The following is a 12,821-nucleotide window of genomic DNA, read 5'->3' as shown; positions in this document are numbered from 1 at the left end:
ATGTACAGTGATTTGCAATACTTCTGTATAAAAAGCACTATATAAGTGCAATAAATAAATAAGCAACTCCTTGGCAAAACATGTTATGCAACAACCTTCAGGAGTAAAACTGATTTGATACAGCAAACCACTCCACTGTTTTTTATCTTTTGTCTTATCCTGTTTTTTTTCTGCTATCTAATTTATTAAACACAAGTGAAGTACAGACAAAGCTCACATGAGTATATAGAAAGGAATCAAGTGAGAAATGGACTACCAACTATGTGTATCATGGAATGGCATTACAACAGATCTATTTCTGCCAATTGATCATGCCTCTCTATAGATCAACATGCATAACTGCAGGACACTGCAGTTATAAGTTCAACAGCAGCACATTAAGGGAAACATATTAAAGGGTGTTGTTGATCCATGTTTTAGCACGAACACTGACTTGAATTATTTAGAAATGCAAGCCAACAAAAAAGACTAATAAAGCAAGGCATCTGCATTGCACTCCCTATAATATTTTACTGCAAGAGGGCTTTTCAGATGCAGTATCTGAATTAACTTTAGCAGCTGTAAATTTCGTATGTAACGCTACAATAATTGAGATCTCTTTTCATTACTACTTAGTGAGTTGTGAGGAAAATTACAGTACACTTTAAACAGAAAAAATAAGCAATGTTTTAGTGTCCAAAGCTATAGCGGTGAAGAGTTTTATAGTGTGGTTTTAGTCTCTAGTTGCCACGAATTGGAACAATATGCTGTAATTAAAAATGTATTCTTAGGGAATTTGTCTAAAACTAAATAAATTAAAATCTAGTTATCTAGTCTGTGACAGGGCTTATAAGTGTAAATCCATGCACAGTACAAAGCAGTGCTGATATACAGTAATGTGAATGATATACAGTGATGTGAATATTCCATAAATCATCACGTCATGCAAACTACAACCCCAGAAAATGCAAGCTCAGTAGTATTTTATTCTTATTGAAAGGGGCTGGCATGATGTTCAAGAATCTACATTCATGACCTTTTTCTGAGATGTCTTCCTTCTTTGTTAAAAGTCATAAAATGACCTAAAGACTGTGTAACAAGGTTAAGAAAGAATGCCAATGATGCAAGTACAGTGTGTGGCGCGTGAGTGAATAGCAGAGGTATTTAGATAACCCATTGCTGTTTAGATGATTAAAATAGCATCCTGGGAGATTCAGTACTGAATAATGCACTCATACATTTCAATTATGTATTCATCTGCAAGGAGACAAATAAACCCTTGAGATGATATTTAGTTTACAAATGGAGAGGACAGAAAAATCAATACTGAGAAAGACATTCAAGGTGTGTTGCTTACACCCTGCAGTGTACAGTAGATGCACTACAGATGCTTTGTGATGGCATATACTGGAAAGGTGGTGTTAAAATTCCCTAAATAAGTGAAGCCAAACCTAAGAACAGTCAGTCACCATAGTTGTGAGCAGAGTTCGAATACATAAACCCAGAGGCTCCATCAAGGATAACAAAGTGGGGGGGGCCACACTGTTGGATGAACAGATTGTGCATAAAGACCCTGCAAATTGAAATTGTTATGTTGCAAAACAAAAGGGAAGCCCTAACTTCTAGTAACATTAATAATAATAATAATTTAGTAGTCGTCAATTAGTTTTTTCTTATTTTCTCCCCAATTTAGTAGTGTCCAATTATTTTGTTTAGGTCCAATTATTTTGTTTAGCTCAGCTCACAGCTACCACCCCTGCGCTGACTCGGGAGGGGCGAAGACGGACACACGCAGCCCTCCGAAGCATGTGCCTTTAGCCGCCTGCTTTTTTACACCCTGCAGACTCACCATGCAGCCACCAAGACCTACAGTCGGAGGACAACGCAGCCCTGGGCAGCTTACAGGCAAGCCCGGAGGCGCCCGGCCAGTCCACAGGGGTCGCTGGTGCGCAGTGAGCCGAGGACACCCTGGCCGACCTAACCCTCCCTCCCCCGGGGCAGCGCTCGGCCAATTGAGCGCCGCCCCCTGGGAGCTCCTGTCCTCGGTCAGCAAAGGAATAGCCTGGACTTGGTAACATTCTTAAAAGAGGTAAATGTAAAGCATCTGATTTTACCCTGAGGGTCGCATTACTACTGCTGCTGAGGTATGGCAGGGTCAATCACAGATCTGCATATCCTTCCACTGTAGCAACACTGTACACCTGTACATAATAGCGTATTCTTACATGTGTTACTGTGGATACAGCATTCACTGAACTGATAAACGCATATTGTATGTCAAACACATATAAATCATCCATGAACTGTAATTAGCTGCATAAAACAAATTGGGTTCTATCATCTAAGATTGTATATTTTAAAATAGGTAGCACAATTTATTGAAAAAAATAACATTCATAAATATTTCTAAGCTGCTGTTCCTGTGTTGGTGTTAATCAATATGCCTTTGAGTTAATCTTTGCACTGCTGACAGTATTAATGTCTGCATTGGTAGTAGGGATGGGCATGTGTAATCATTTATTCAAATAAATTGATTAAAAAATTGTTAATCGTTTAGAAAATTACTAATCGTATAATCTATCTTGTACTGCAACAAATATAAGTGGTCTGAACGGACCCATTAACCACGCTAAGCCTGCCGCTGCAGCCCAATAACAATAAATACAAATTAAATAAAGAATTCTTTCTTTCTATGACTTCTGCTCCTGAAAGATAAACACGTGTTCTTAAAAGAGCAGTGATATCAGTACTGTAGATATGGGTAACAAATGCACCATTGCACGTAATTAAAGCTATATTTAATTGTTCAATTTAATTAATACAAGGTATTTTACAACAAAAGAGACATCATACAATGCAATATTGTCGGTGGTCATGGCATAATTCTTTATACTCAAACCGCTGTGGTTAATATTCATAAGCGAGCCGATACCAAAGGTTTTGTTTGGGGACATTTCACCAAAGTAGACACTAAAACAAGCACACTACAGCGTGCTCCTCCATACGAACCTGATGGTTGAAATGAGGGTTAAGAGCTACATTGACTATGGGCACTGTTTTAATCTGACTTGTAGTTGGACATTCAGTGACTGTCTACTCTGTACTAAATGCATGTAGCAGAACGTACACCAGGCCCGGGAGGTATGCTCCATATTTAATATGATATGAGACTTAAAATAAACATGTATTTATATTTTAGTTGTCCAATGAAGACATTGTGTATTGATTCATAATATTCTGTATGTTATTATGTTGCCTTTAATTGCAGCTTGGAAATTATACACAAGTTGGGCTCTAAAAAGAGCTTATTATCAAAGCATGCACAAGTAGTAACTTGATCTTTTTTATTTTTTAACATATTACTTCAATTTTGGTATTAATGTATGCATTATTTTGTTGATGTCAAGTATAGTATTATAATCGTTTAAATATGTTTTCCTACAAACAGTGAGGGCTGACAGATAAGTCGCTGATACGTGCTAAATGGTGGCATTCCTACATATGTACTTTTTTTTAGCTTCAGCAATGTGTTGAGCATTACAATTACTGTGGCATTTTAAAAGGCACTGTTATTTGTGTATCCCGAAGACTTGCACAGGATGTCACAGAAGGCATTCCTGGTAAATTACAGGGAGATGTTTGGATCAGGCATGGGTGTCTATTTTTATTACAGTCAGCATATTAGCTTATCAGATCACATTCTTGGTTTTGGTTTTAATCAGCTCTGTGTTTAAGATGCAGCTGTTATAGGCTTTTCTACACCAGTTTACCATGTGAACAAGGCATTTCATTTTCTATACAATGCTCCAGTAAAGATGCTGAGGTTGGATAAAAATACTGTTTGTGTTTCATAAGGTACTGTACAGCAGTGGTTCCCAACCTGCGATCCCCTGACCACATAAGTAAACTCCAGGTGGTCTGCAAACACTCTCAAAATTCAGTTATGCAGTTCTTCCACAAACCCATTTCTAAGTAACACAACAAACAGCTTTACCCACATGACATATAATTATAAGGTATGCATGTAGTCTGCATTTTTCCCCTATAAATGAATATATATTACAGCTCCCTTTGATGCAATACCAAGCATCGCCTTCAGAAAATATAGAAAAAGAGAACCGCACCCTCAATTGAGCTCCAAAATTGTATATCTCTAATTCATAAAAACATATCACCGTTTCAGCACAGAACTGCCTTCGTCAGGGGGCAAAGGCTAAAGCACACTTTTATAAAGTGCTTACAGTAACTACATTAAAGAAATACAAACAAAATCTAAATACAATTTCAAAAACGGTCTCTCGTGCTACACTTTGGTACCCTAATAGAAGTGAATGACCCTTTAATTGGTCTGCCAATTAATACAGTCGGTACAGTTGTTGTTGAAAAGCACAGCCTGAGCTTCTAGTAGCTCAGCTTATGAATCAACAGCATGGGGTGCTAATCTCTGCTGCTCCACACTACAAGAGCAGACACTGAAGGTTCTGGAGATGGGAAGTCAGAAAAAAATTAAAAAGCATACGTGGATTGGTTTGATGTGCTGGTCACAAACCCAAACAGCTTAAACACAGTTCAGGAGCTTCAGTGTTTAATGGTTTTGTAAAGTGAATCAAATCTGACAGCACATAGATTAATTTTATAAGTGAATACACCATCATGTTTAAAAACTAAGCTATTTGTATGTCCTTCATACAGTAGTGGTTTGTTACAATGAAGTGTGTTCTAATAACTGCAAGCTTCAGAAGAGCTTCTCACTGTAGCAGTGCTTCCACAAACACATCAATGGCGCAATGATGTGCATCCAGTGCAGCTATGCTGGACCAGGAAGAGGGATTAGGGGCCATAATTATTAAAGTTTAAATTCAAATACATTGTACCATTTATTTGATTTGTGCCTCAGAAATCAAAACCACAATAAAACAAATATGTGCGGCACTTAATTTGACACCCTGGGATCCTTCAAGAAGCTTTAATGAAATTCTGGGACAATAAGCTACTAACAACCAAACGAGTAAGATGACCTCCTCTCGTTTGTAATTTTTTTTTTTTTTTTTTTTATGTTCGTCTTATGTTCTTTCTAATCAAAATCAGAACAACTGTGCTCAACACAGATTACTTACTTAAAAACGACTCACCCGTTTAAATTATAGGTTTGCCTCTTTATTCCAAAATATCATTATTTAAAAATGTATTTGTTTTCCTTTGTTACTGAAAGTCTGACTAGAACAGTGCTGCCCTCCGAGATCTTGCATTCATTCCTTTTACAGGAAATTATTCTGTATTTTAAAAATGTAATGGACTGACAATAAAATATATTACCGGTGTTATGAACCTCAAAGATCATCTTAGCCAATCACGTTCCAAGCAGGCAGAGATGCCAGTTAGAAATGATATACCTGTATCTTAAATGTGTAGTTTGTGGACCTCCTTCTTTCATCCGCTTTTCCCAGCCTGTGCCTACAAATCCCACAATCCACCTGCTTGAGCTTCTGCCTATCAGCGGTGGGAAAAGAGCTGTGCGGTCAAGCTTACGAAAAATTCCCTCAGGACAGTATCAAGGACAAACAACTGGCAGTTGCTGGCACTGGATTTTTCAGCCATGTAAACAGTGTACACATCTGAAAAAGGTCATCAGCCACAACACATATTTTGTTCCAAATCGCAATCCATGTTTTCAATTTGTTTCTGTCCTGTGTTATAAGTTAAAGAGTAGGTAGCGGGGTTCTGAAAAATCTAGCGTTACACGTCCTCACGTGTTGCTACAACTGTTTAAATAATGTACCTGTCATTTTTATTTTCATTGTTAAAATCCTGACAACTTTTTGCACTTATAAAACTTTGAAGTCTATTTCAAAGCTCTTTTCAAAATGTCTGCTCTGGTGCACTGATAGTGCAAGCATTAATGTCTCCTCTGTACTTTTAGATGATTGTAATTGATTTGTTTTAATTCACTGACAGTCCAGTTAAAAGTCCATTCACCTCTAAGGGTAACAAAGACAGATGTGATTTTTAACCCTTGATTTTATTTGTATTTCTTTCAAACTACATACTGTAATAGTGCTAGTTTAAAAGTAATTTAAGAAAATAAAGTCATTATAATGCACATCATACAGGATTCTCAAGGATAACAGTACAGTGTGTGTTACTTACAGCATCATACGCAGTCACAATCTTCTTCAGCATCTCTGGGATCAACCCCTGAGGCTCCATGGTAGGGAACTGGCCCTTGAGGTTGAATAGCACATAGGGCGTATTGTCTCCACTCATGAGGCGCGTTGACAGTGCCAGGATGCACTGCATTAGATTAGCCACAGCTGACAGTCCACACAACTCTTTAAATGGCACAATTGCATTCTAAAAAAAAAAAAAAAAACAGGGACAAAAAAGTAGCGTGCGGCATTATTAACAATACAACGTTCTAAACCGAGGGGTAGGTGTACTAAGATGGGCCAGCTGCAGCGCAAACATACCGCAATTTGCATTTCAGTTGCAGTAATTCGCAAAGTATGCATATTGTCATACGTACTGTATTAAGAGAAAATCTGTTATTAAAGAGAGCTGCAATATACTTATTTAAATATGTATATTAGTAGATGTACTAAAGTGTTGTGGCTGTCGTAATAGTCGCACACCAGTTGCAAAGAGTGTCTCGGGTGAAATGTACTAAACAAGCTCAATGCTGTTACAACTTTTTAGAGAATGCTTTGCAGCCGCAGTCCTTCTTTGCGGTTCAGCCTTACATCAATATGTAATTACGGGTATTGCTGCATAAATTCACAAAAAGGGGGCAGAGACAGTGCAAATGAGGGTTCTCAAATATTATAATGAGATGTACTAAAGCTGCCACAACTGCGACACTTACAATTGCATCAATTTGTTAAGAACTTTTGAAAGCATGTTTTAAACAGTCACAATTGTTGCTGGCATGACCCAGTCTGCTTTTTCTCTTGCGTTGTCAGTTGTGCTCAATTAATTTTGAGGCGAACAATCAAATACCTATTTTTCCCTAAAAGCATTTTTCACACATGTGCCACTAACCCCTCCAGCTATTCTGAACATCTGTATAGGAATAGGAAACACACCTATTTTATTAATGTGCAGGGGGTTTATAATAGTACTCAATTTAGCACTGAACCCCTGGCTAACAAATAAAAACTGACAGTATACATTTGGCTTATAGGCTACTGATAATACGAATTAGTGGTATAATGAAAAAATTGTTGCTGGTCGTTTGAAATTCATATTTACGAGAATTGACTGTCCTCCTGTAAGTATAATAAATTGTCAATGCGGCACAATGATCTATTTTGTGTTAACTGTCTAGCTACTAAGTAGGCCAAGCTAATAATAATAATAATAATTCAAAAATGCTAAAATCAAATAATCTTGTATTCGCATTGTAATGTGTGCAATGCAGCAGCATGGTTATTGTGTTACTGGTAGCCTACAGGCTAAAGTAAAAAGAAAGTGGGCTAGGTGTTCATTTGATTTTATTACTGTACTGTATACTGCATAGGCATACTGTACATATTTATATTTTTTTCATAATATAATGTGTAGCCTACCCAAAACACATTAGTTTTATTTCAGCGCAATGATTTTTATACATTGGGCCTCATTCACTAAACAGCGTCTGGCTTTCCAAATGTTTTGGGGGCTATTGATTGCACCCATCTAGTACTTTCACCACCCAAGGATATAGAACATACCTTTTATAACAGGAAGTAGGGGTGAGTTTAATATTCAAGTAATTGAGTATTCTACATAAAATTACTACTCGAATACTTTGATCAAGTTTCGAATACTCGTTCATTTTTAAAACAAATGCTAAAATGCGCTAATTACGCCTGGAAAAACCTGGCACAGTATTTTTGTCAGAGGAGGAAGTTAAAAGTAATCAGCCACTACAATTGTCACCTCACTGATAACTGACAGTGAGATGGGCACCCTTCACTACCTAGCTTTGCTGTTGGCTAAGCACCCTTCACTACGTAGCTCTCCTATTGGCTAAGGGAATACATGAGCAATGAAAATGGCATCTTAAAAAAAAGCAATGTGTGGAAGTATTTTGAAAGAAGTCTTCAGCACAAGTGTTTTGTACTGTACTATAACTTAAATGTTCAATCATCTAAAATGCAAGCACCCACCTGCTACTTCGGAAGAAAACACAGAATGTGGCAAAAAACAAACAAGCATTGCATATTTTACTGTGCCCAGTACGCAGTTGTGTTGTGTGTTTTATATAAGTCGTCAAGGGTGTTAAATGCAGTTGAAAGTTTTGAAGGTCTTTTTGATACAGTTCTACGTTTTACACTTAAAACCCCTCTGCTGTGTATTCTTATTTCTTACTTCTAGTTTAAATATTTTAATTCTTTAAATGCATTAGATGCCTTAGATGTTTCTTGGCTGTTGCTGTTGATGTATCTGTCTATGCTTCCCTATGTGTGGTCGCTGCCGATACATTCTAAAGATCTGTCGCTGTTATGTGTAATTAGAGGTCAAGTATTCGTGTATTCAAAGCTCTTGGTATATTCGAATATCTTATTATTTGAAATACCCACCATGTACAAATGGTGTGTGATGTGAAACTGAGGATTGCTGATGTGGCCGCCAGCTATCCTGACGAAGCACACGACTCGTACATCCTCAGACAGTCCAGGATACATGAAGATTACGAGGGAGGTAGGTGTATATGGAACTGGTTGGCTTCTTGTCATATGCAACAATTTTGGATATGTTAAAATATATATATATATATATATACACACACACACACACACAGAGTGTATACAGAGTGAGAGTATCAAACAACATCACTTTAACATTCAAAAATTGACGTTTCGCCAAACATTTTTTGAAATGTAAATAGTGAACTTTTAATTGACTGAGCGAGTTCTTCACTAACTTTTGATTAATATCACAAAATAAATCACTGGGACATCAAGTTGTACAAACAAATATTTATTTGATTTGCAGAGTTAAACATAAATGACTTTCTCCGCTTTGACTCTCGCAGGACGGTGAGTCTTTGGGGAAAGCATAACCACCACCCCCACCCCCCTTTATATTTTACAGTCCTTAATATTTTGCCAGATGGCCCTCTTTATTGAAGTTAATGTTCTTGCTGATTAAACACCAAAAAGCCTTTCATAATCCCCCACCACTTCTGCTAATACATTAGCTCCTGGTCTGTAAACTTTAGATTCCTCAATCTGTCCTCTTGGGTTGCTGTCATTGTGATAAACGCAGTTTGACTTTCCCCTGCCACGTGGTAATTCTGGTCATTTACTCCCATGATGAGGCCCATTGAGCACTATAAATGTATGTGTGTGCGATTTTATTGTATTATTTTAAACCAGACACCTCCGTATGTCGGACAAACATACCCGGTTTAGCGTGGGGCTAATCAAGGTTAGATTTTAAGGGATTTTTTTCTGATTGGACAGTACACACACACACACACACACACACACGCACGCGCGCGCGCGCGCGCACGCACGCACGCACGCACGCACGCACACACACAGCAGTATATTAGTAGTATATAAAATCGGTTAACAGCTTACCTGCATGTTCTCTCTGAGATCTGTGGCTTCTCTTAAAGGCTGCAATGCATTCTTGAAGACCTCGTCTACTGCTTTAACCACCAATATTCTCATGGTGGCATACTCTCTGGACTTCTTCCCCTTCTTCACAGAGAGTCCCCGTTTGTGTGGCTTCCCCCCTCCCCTGCGGTTGGTCATGGCCACATGCACAAAAATCCAGGCATGGGGCAACATCTCCCCTGTTAGGGACTGCAGGGGAACGTGGCGAAAGCCAGGCTGCAAGCACTCGAAAGGAATGGTATACTGTCCAATAAACTCATCCCCAATGTAATCGTCATCCAGCACTACAAAGCGCACCATGGCCAACTCCGGCAGGTTGATCTGAAACTCAAAGCTCTCATCGAAAATGGGATTGTCACCATTCTGATTAATGGTTTTTGTCCTTTGCTCAGCACAGTCCGCTGGTATCCCATGGATCTCCACATAAACATAAGGATCCACCACATCTCCCTTGGACCCTGAACCTTTGGGCTTGGGAAAGTTCTGCCCACTGATGATCTTAATGTGAAGGAGCTGAGGGGAGACACCAGGAACCGAATCTTTAGTGTTGGCACTGAAATAAGACACCTCTTCTCTCATGATGGCGGGCCGGAGTACGTAGCCACAGTTGCCATTTTGGCGGAACCAGCCAATATTAAGGTCCATCATCAAGCCTGGGGTTTGAAAATTCATAGCCACTATCTGACAGCCACACTTCCAGAAATCCTGGGGGTTCATGTTACTAGAATCTATTCTCATGGGACTTGGATAGACCCTTGCAAGAAACTTTTTGTTGTAGTTGACAAAATCGCCAGGGTGTTCGTTGGCATAGCCGGTTGCAAGCACTTCATTGAAAGAGCAGGTTTCCCAGTATTTCTGATTCTGGAAAGACAGCTGGAAGTCTTTGAACGTGACTGACTTACAGAGGCTAACCATATCGGAAAGGTCTTTGCAGAGCTGAAATGTCTTCTGGGTAACAAAGTTTGGATGCTCCCCTGCTTCATTACCTGCCTTCTGAGACATCTCTGCCCCCTCATCTTCATCGGTCACATCTCCCTCTGGGCTGGTGCAGTTAGCCGCAAGCTTTTTGGCTTTCAGTAGGATTTTACCTTTTAAAGCGTAAGGAGATGGGAGATAGCTTTCCTCTGCATTAGGCAACTCGGTGTAGAGTTTATCCCCCAGGATCTTTTTCAGGTGTTGAAACATGACCTTCTGCTGCTTGATGGAACAGTGGTTTTCTAAACAGATTATCAAGGGGTATTCGGACGCCACAAAGGCATATTTGTTGATAATGTCAATGACACTACGGAAGACTATTTGTGACGTCATGGTATGCCCCGTGTATATTACTGGCTCATTGTCTGGACCGTCCCAGACGTCCACCTCAACACTTCGGCAACCCATTTTGAGGGCGCGTATGTATCCTGTGATGTCAGAAGGGCCCCGGAACTGGTCTTCTATCAAGTAGGTATTGTGAGATGCATTCAGGTAATAGTGGGACAGGGGCTGATGCATTTCCTGGCACACATTCTTATGTTCAGGGTCGAATATATGGCACTCGTGGGACATGAGGTATTTGGTAAAACCATCCAAAGACAGCCAGCCCTTCTGCTGGCCTTTTTTTGACGGCTCGTATTTTTGAATAATTTCCAGGCTGGTATCCTCGTTGACATGAGCCATTCCCTGCTCTGCCTCTAGAAACATCATGAGGTCCTTGGCATCCAGAAACTCTTTATTGCTTGAGAACTGAACCAAGAGAAAGTAGATCTCTGGCCTTGTGCAAAGTTCGTGAAAAACTTCAATGAACTCCTCCTTCGTGACAACGTTGTCTTTTGCTTTGTGAAACTCTTTGAACTTGAGTTCTATCTTGACATTCTTCAAGCCCGGGTTTAAGGTTTTGATCAGCTGAACAGCTGTTCCTAAAGCAATGTGCTCAGCACCGTTAACATCCGTCTCTGAAAAGAGGTCAGAGAGCCATGAAATCCGCATGCTGTTTTGACTGCTCTCGATCATGTCCAGAGTTTGTTTCCCATAAGAGATCAGGTACCTCAGCCCTGTCACCCATACGTTCGCCACGTCAGCAGAGTTGGCTACCAAGTCCAGCGATTCATAGTTTTCACCGTATATGATCGAAAATGCACAGTCTTCCGATATCTGTTCATAAACTCCATTGGTGCGAAAAATATCAGTATTCTTTCCTGTCCGCACCTCTTTAACAGATTTGATGTCAATCTTTGCTTTTTCAGACTCTTTTTTTGATGGCTCCCACCTCAGCGACTGCATGTCTGCATCTAACAAAAAATACCTATGGTACACTCTGGCATTAGAGCGGACCTTTTTGAGTTCCGAGCCCTCCACCATGGCATTGATACAGTCACTAGCACTGCTGATTTTCTTCTCAGTGGGCATGCTACTGAAAGAAACCGTCTTTTTTCTCTCTCGTCGCTGTCGTGAGCCATCCTAGGTAACAAAAAGAGAAAACACTGATTACTGACAGTTCAGTTTTAATGGTTGGGGGCATTTAAGAATACAGTTTGATAGCCCTGGCTTAGGGGTCATCTTCAGTTATTGGGAGTAACTGCAGATTTTGTAAAGTTAAGCACAGTACATCTAGATGAGAAGTCTTAACACTTAAAAAGTAATGTATAAGCAACTAAATTTCTATAGGAAAATGTAACAATATCTTTAATCTTTATATATATATATATATATATATATATATATATATATATATATATATATATATATATATATATATATATATATTTACTTTAAAATTATAAAATATATATATATATATATATATATATATATATATATATATACATACATACACACACTTTGTTTAAACTGCCGTTTGTATGCCATGAAACCTCATAACCAAAATGATGTCTTTATACTTCCAGTATACAACAATATACAGTACCTTCAGTAGCTGCATACACATTCTAGCTAGGTACTGTAGTCTATTATTTCAGTTTGTATAGGACATGCTGCATTAATAATGCTGGATCACACTGTTTAACTACAACATATGACCTATTTTGCACTGGAAACCAACTGCACTGGAACTTCTTTCAGAGATTCATAGAATATAAATTAGCTGTGTACTAACTTTAAAGCCACTATGAGGTCTAAACATTGGCATATCAAAAAACTGCCACAGGGATATTTCAATACAGAGAACAGTTAACAGTGCATATAAGCCTCTAGTGCATTTCTGTCTGTACAAATATGTAAAATGCTAGAGAGGGACTTTTA

At 38.9% G+C, this 12,821-nt stretch overlaps 1 protein-coding gene across 3 annotated transcripts in view; it reads right to left on the bottom strand.

Moving 5' to 3' along the window:
• LOC121315131 (inactive phospholipase C-like protein 2) overlaps nt 1–12,016 on the bottom strand; it is a 31,737-nt gene extending 19,721 nt beyond the window's left edge. For 2 of the 3 annotated variants that reach the window (XM_041249065.1, XM_041249066.1), the window contains exons 1-2: nt 9,543–12,016; nt 6,127–6,330 (exon numbers count right to left, since the gene is read on the bottom strand). In XM_041249065.1, the coding sequence (XP_041104999.1) occupies nt 6,127–6,330; nt 9,543–11,969 (2,631 nt within the window). In that variant the 5' untranslated portion in view covers nt 11,970–12,016. The remainder of the gene's footprint in view (nt 1–6,126; nt 6,331–9,542) is intronic. The other variant, XM_041249067.1, reaches the window with a different exon arrangement.
• Nucleotides 12,017–12,821: the final 805 nt, after the last annotated feature.

Source organism: Polyodon spathula, chromosome 4 (genome assembly GCF_017654505.1).
Source record: "Polyodon spathula isolate WHYD16114869_AA chromosome 4, ASM1765450v1, whole genome shotgun sequence".
In the NCBI taxonomy this organism is placed as follows: domain Eukaryota; kingdom Metazoa; phylum Chordata; class Actinopteri; order Acipenseriformes; family Polyodontidae; genus Polyodon; species Polyodon spathula.
This window is presented reverse-complemented; position numbering and strand designations above follow the sequence as displayed.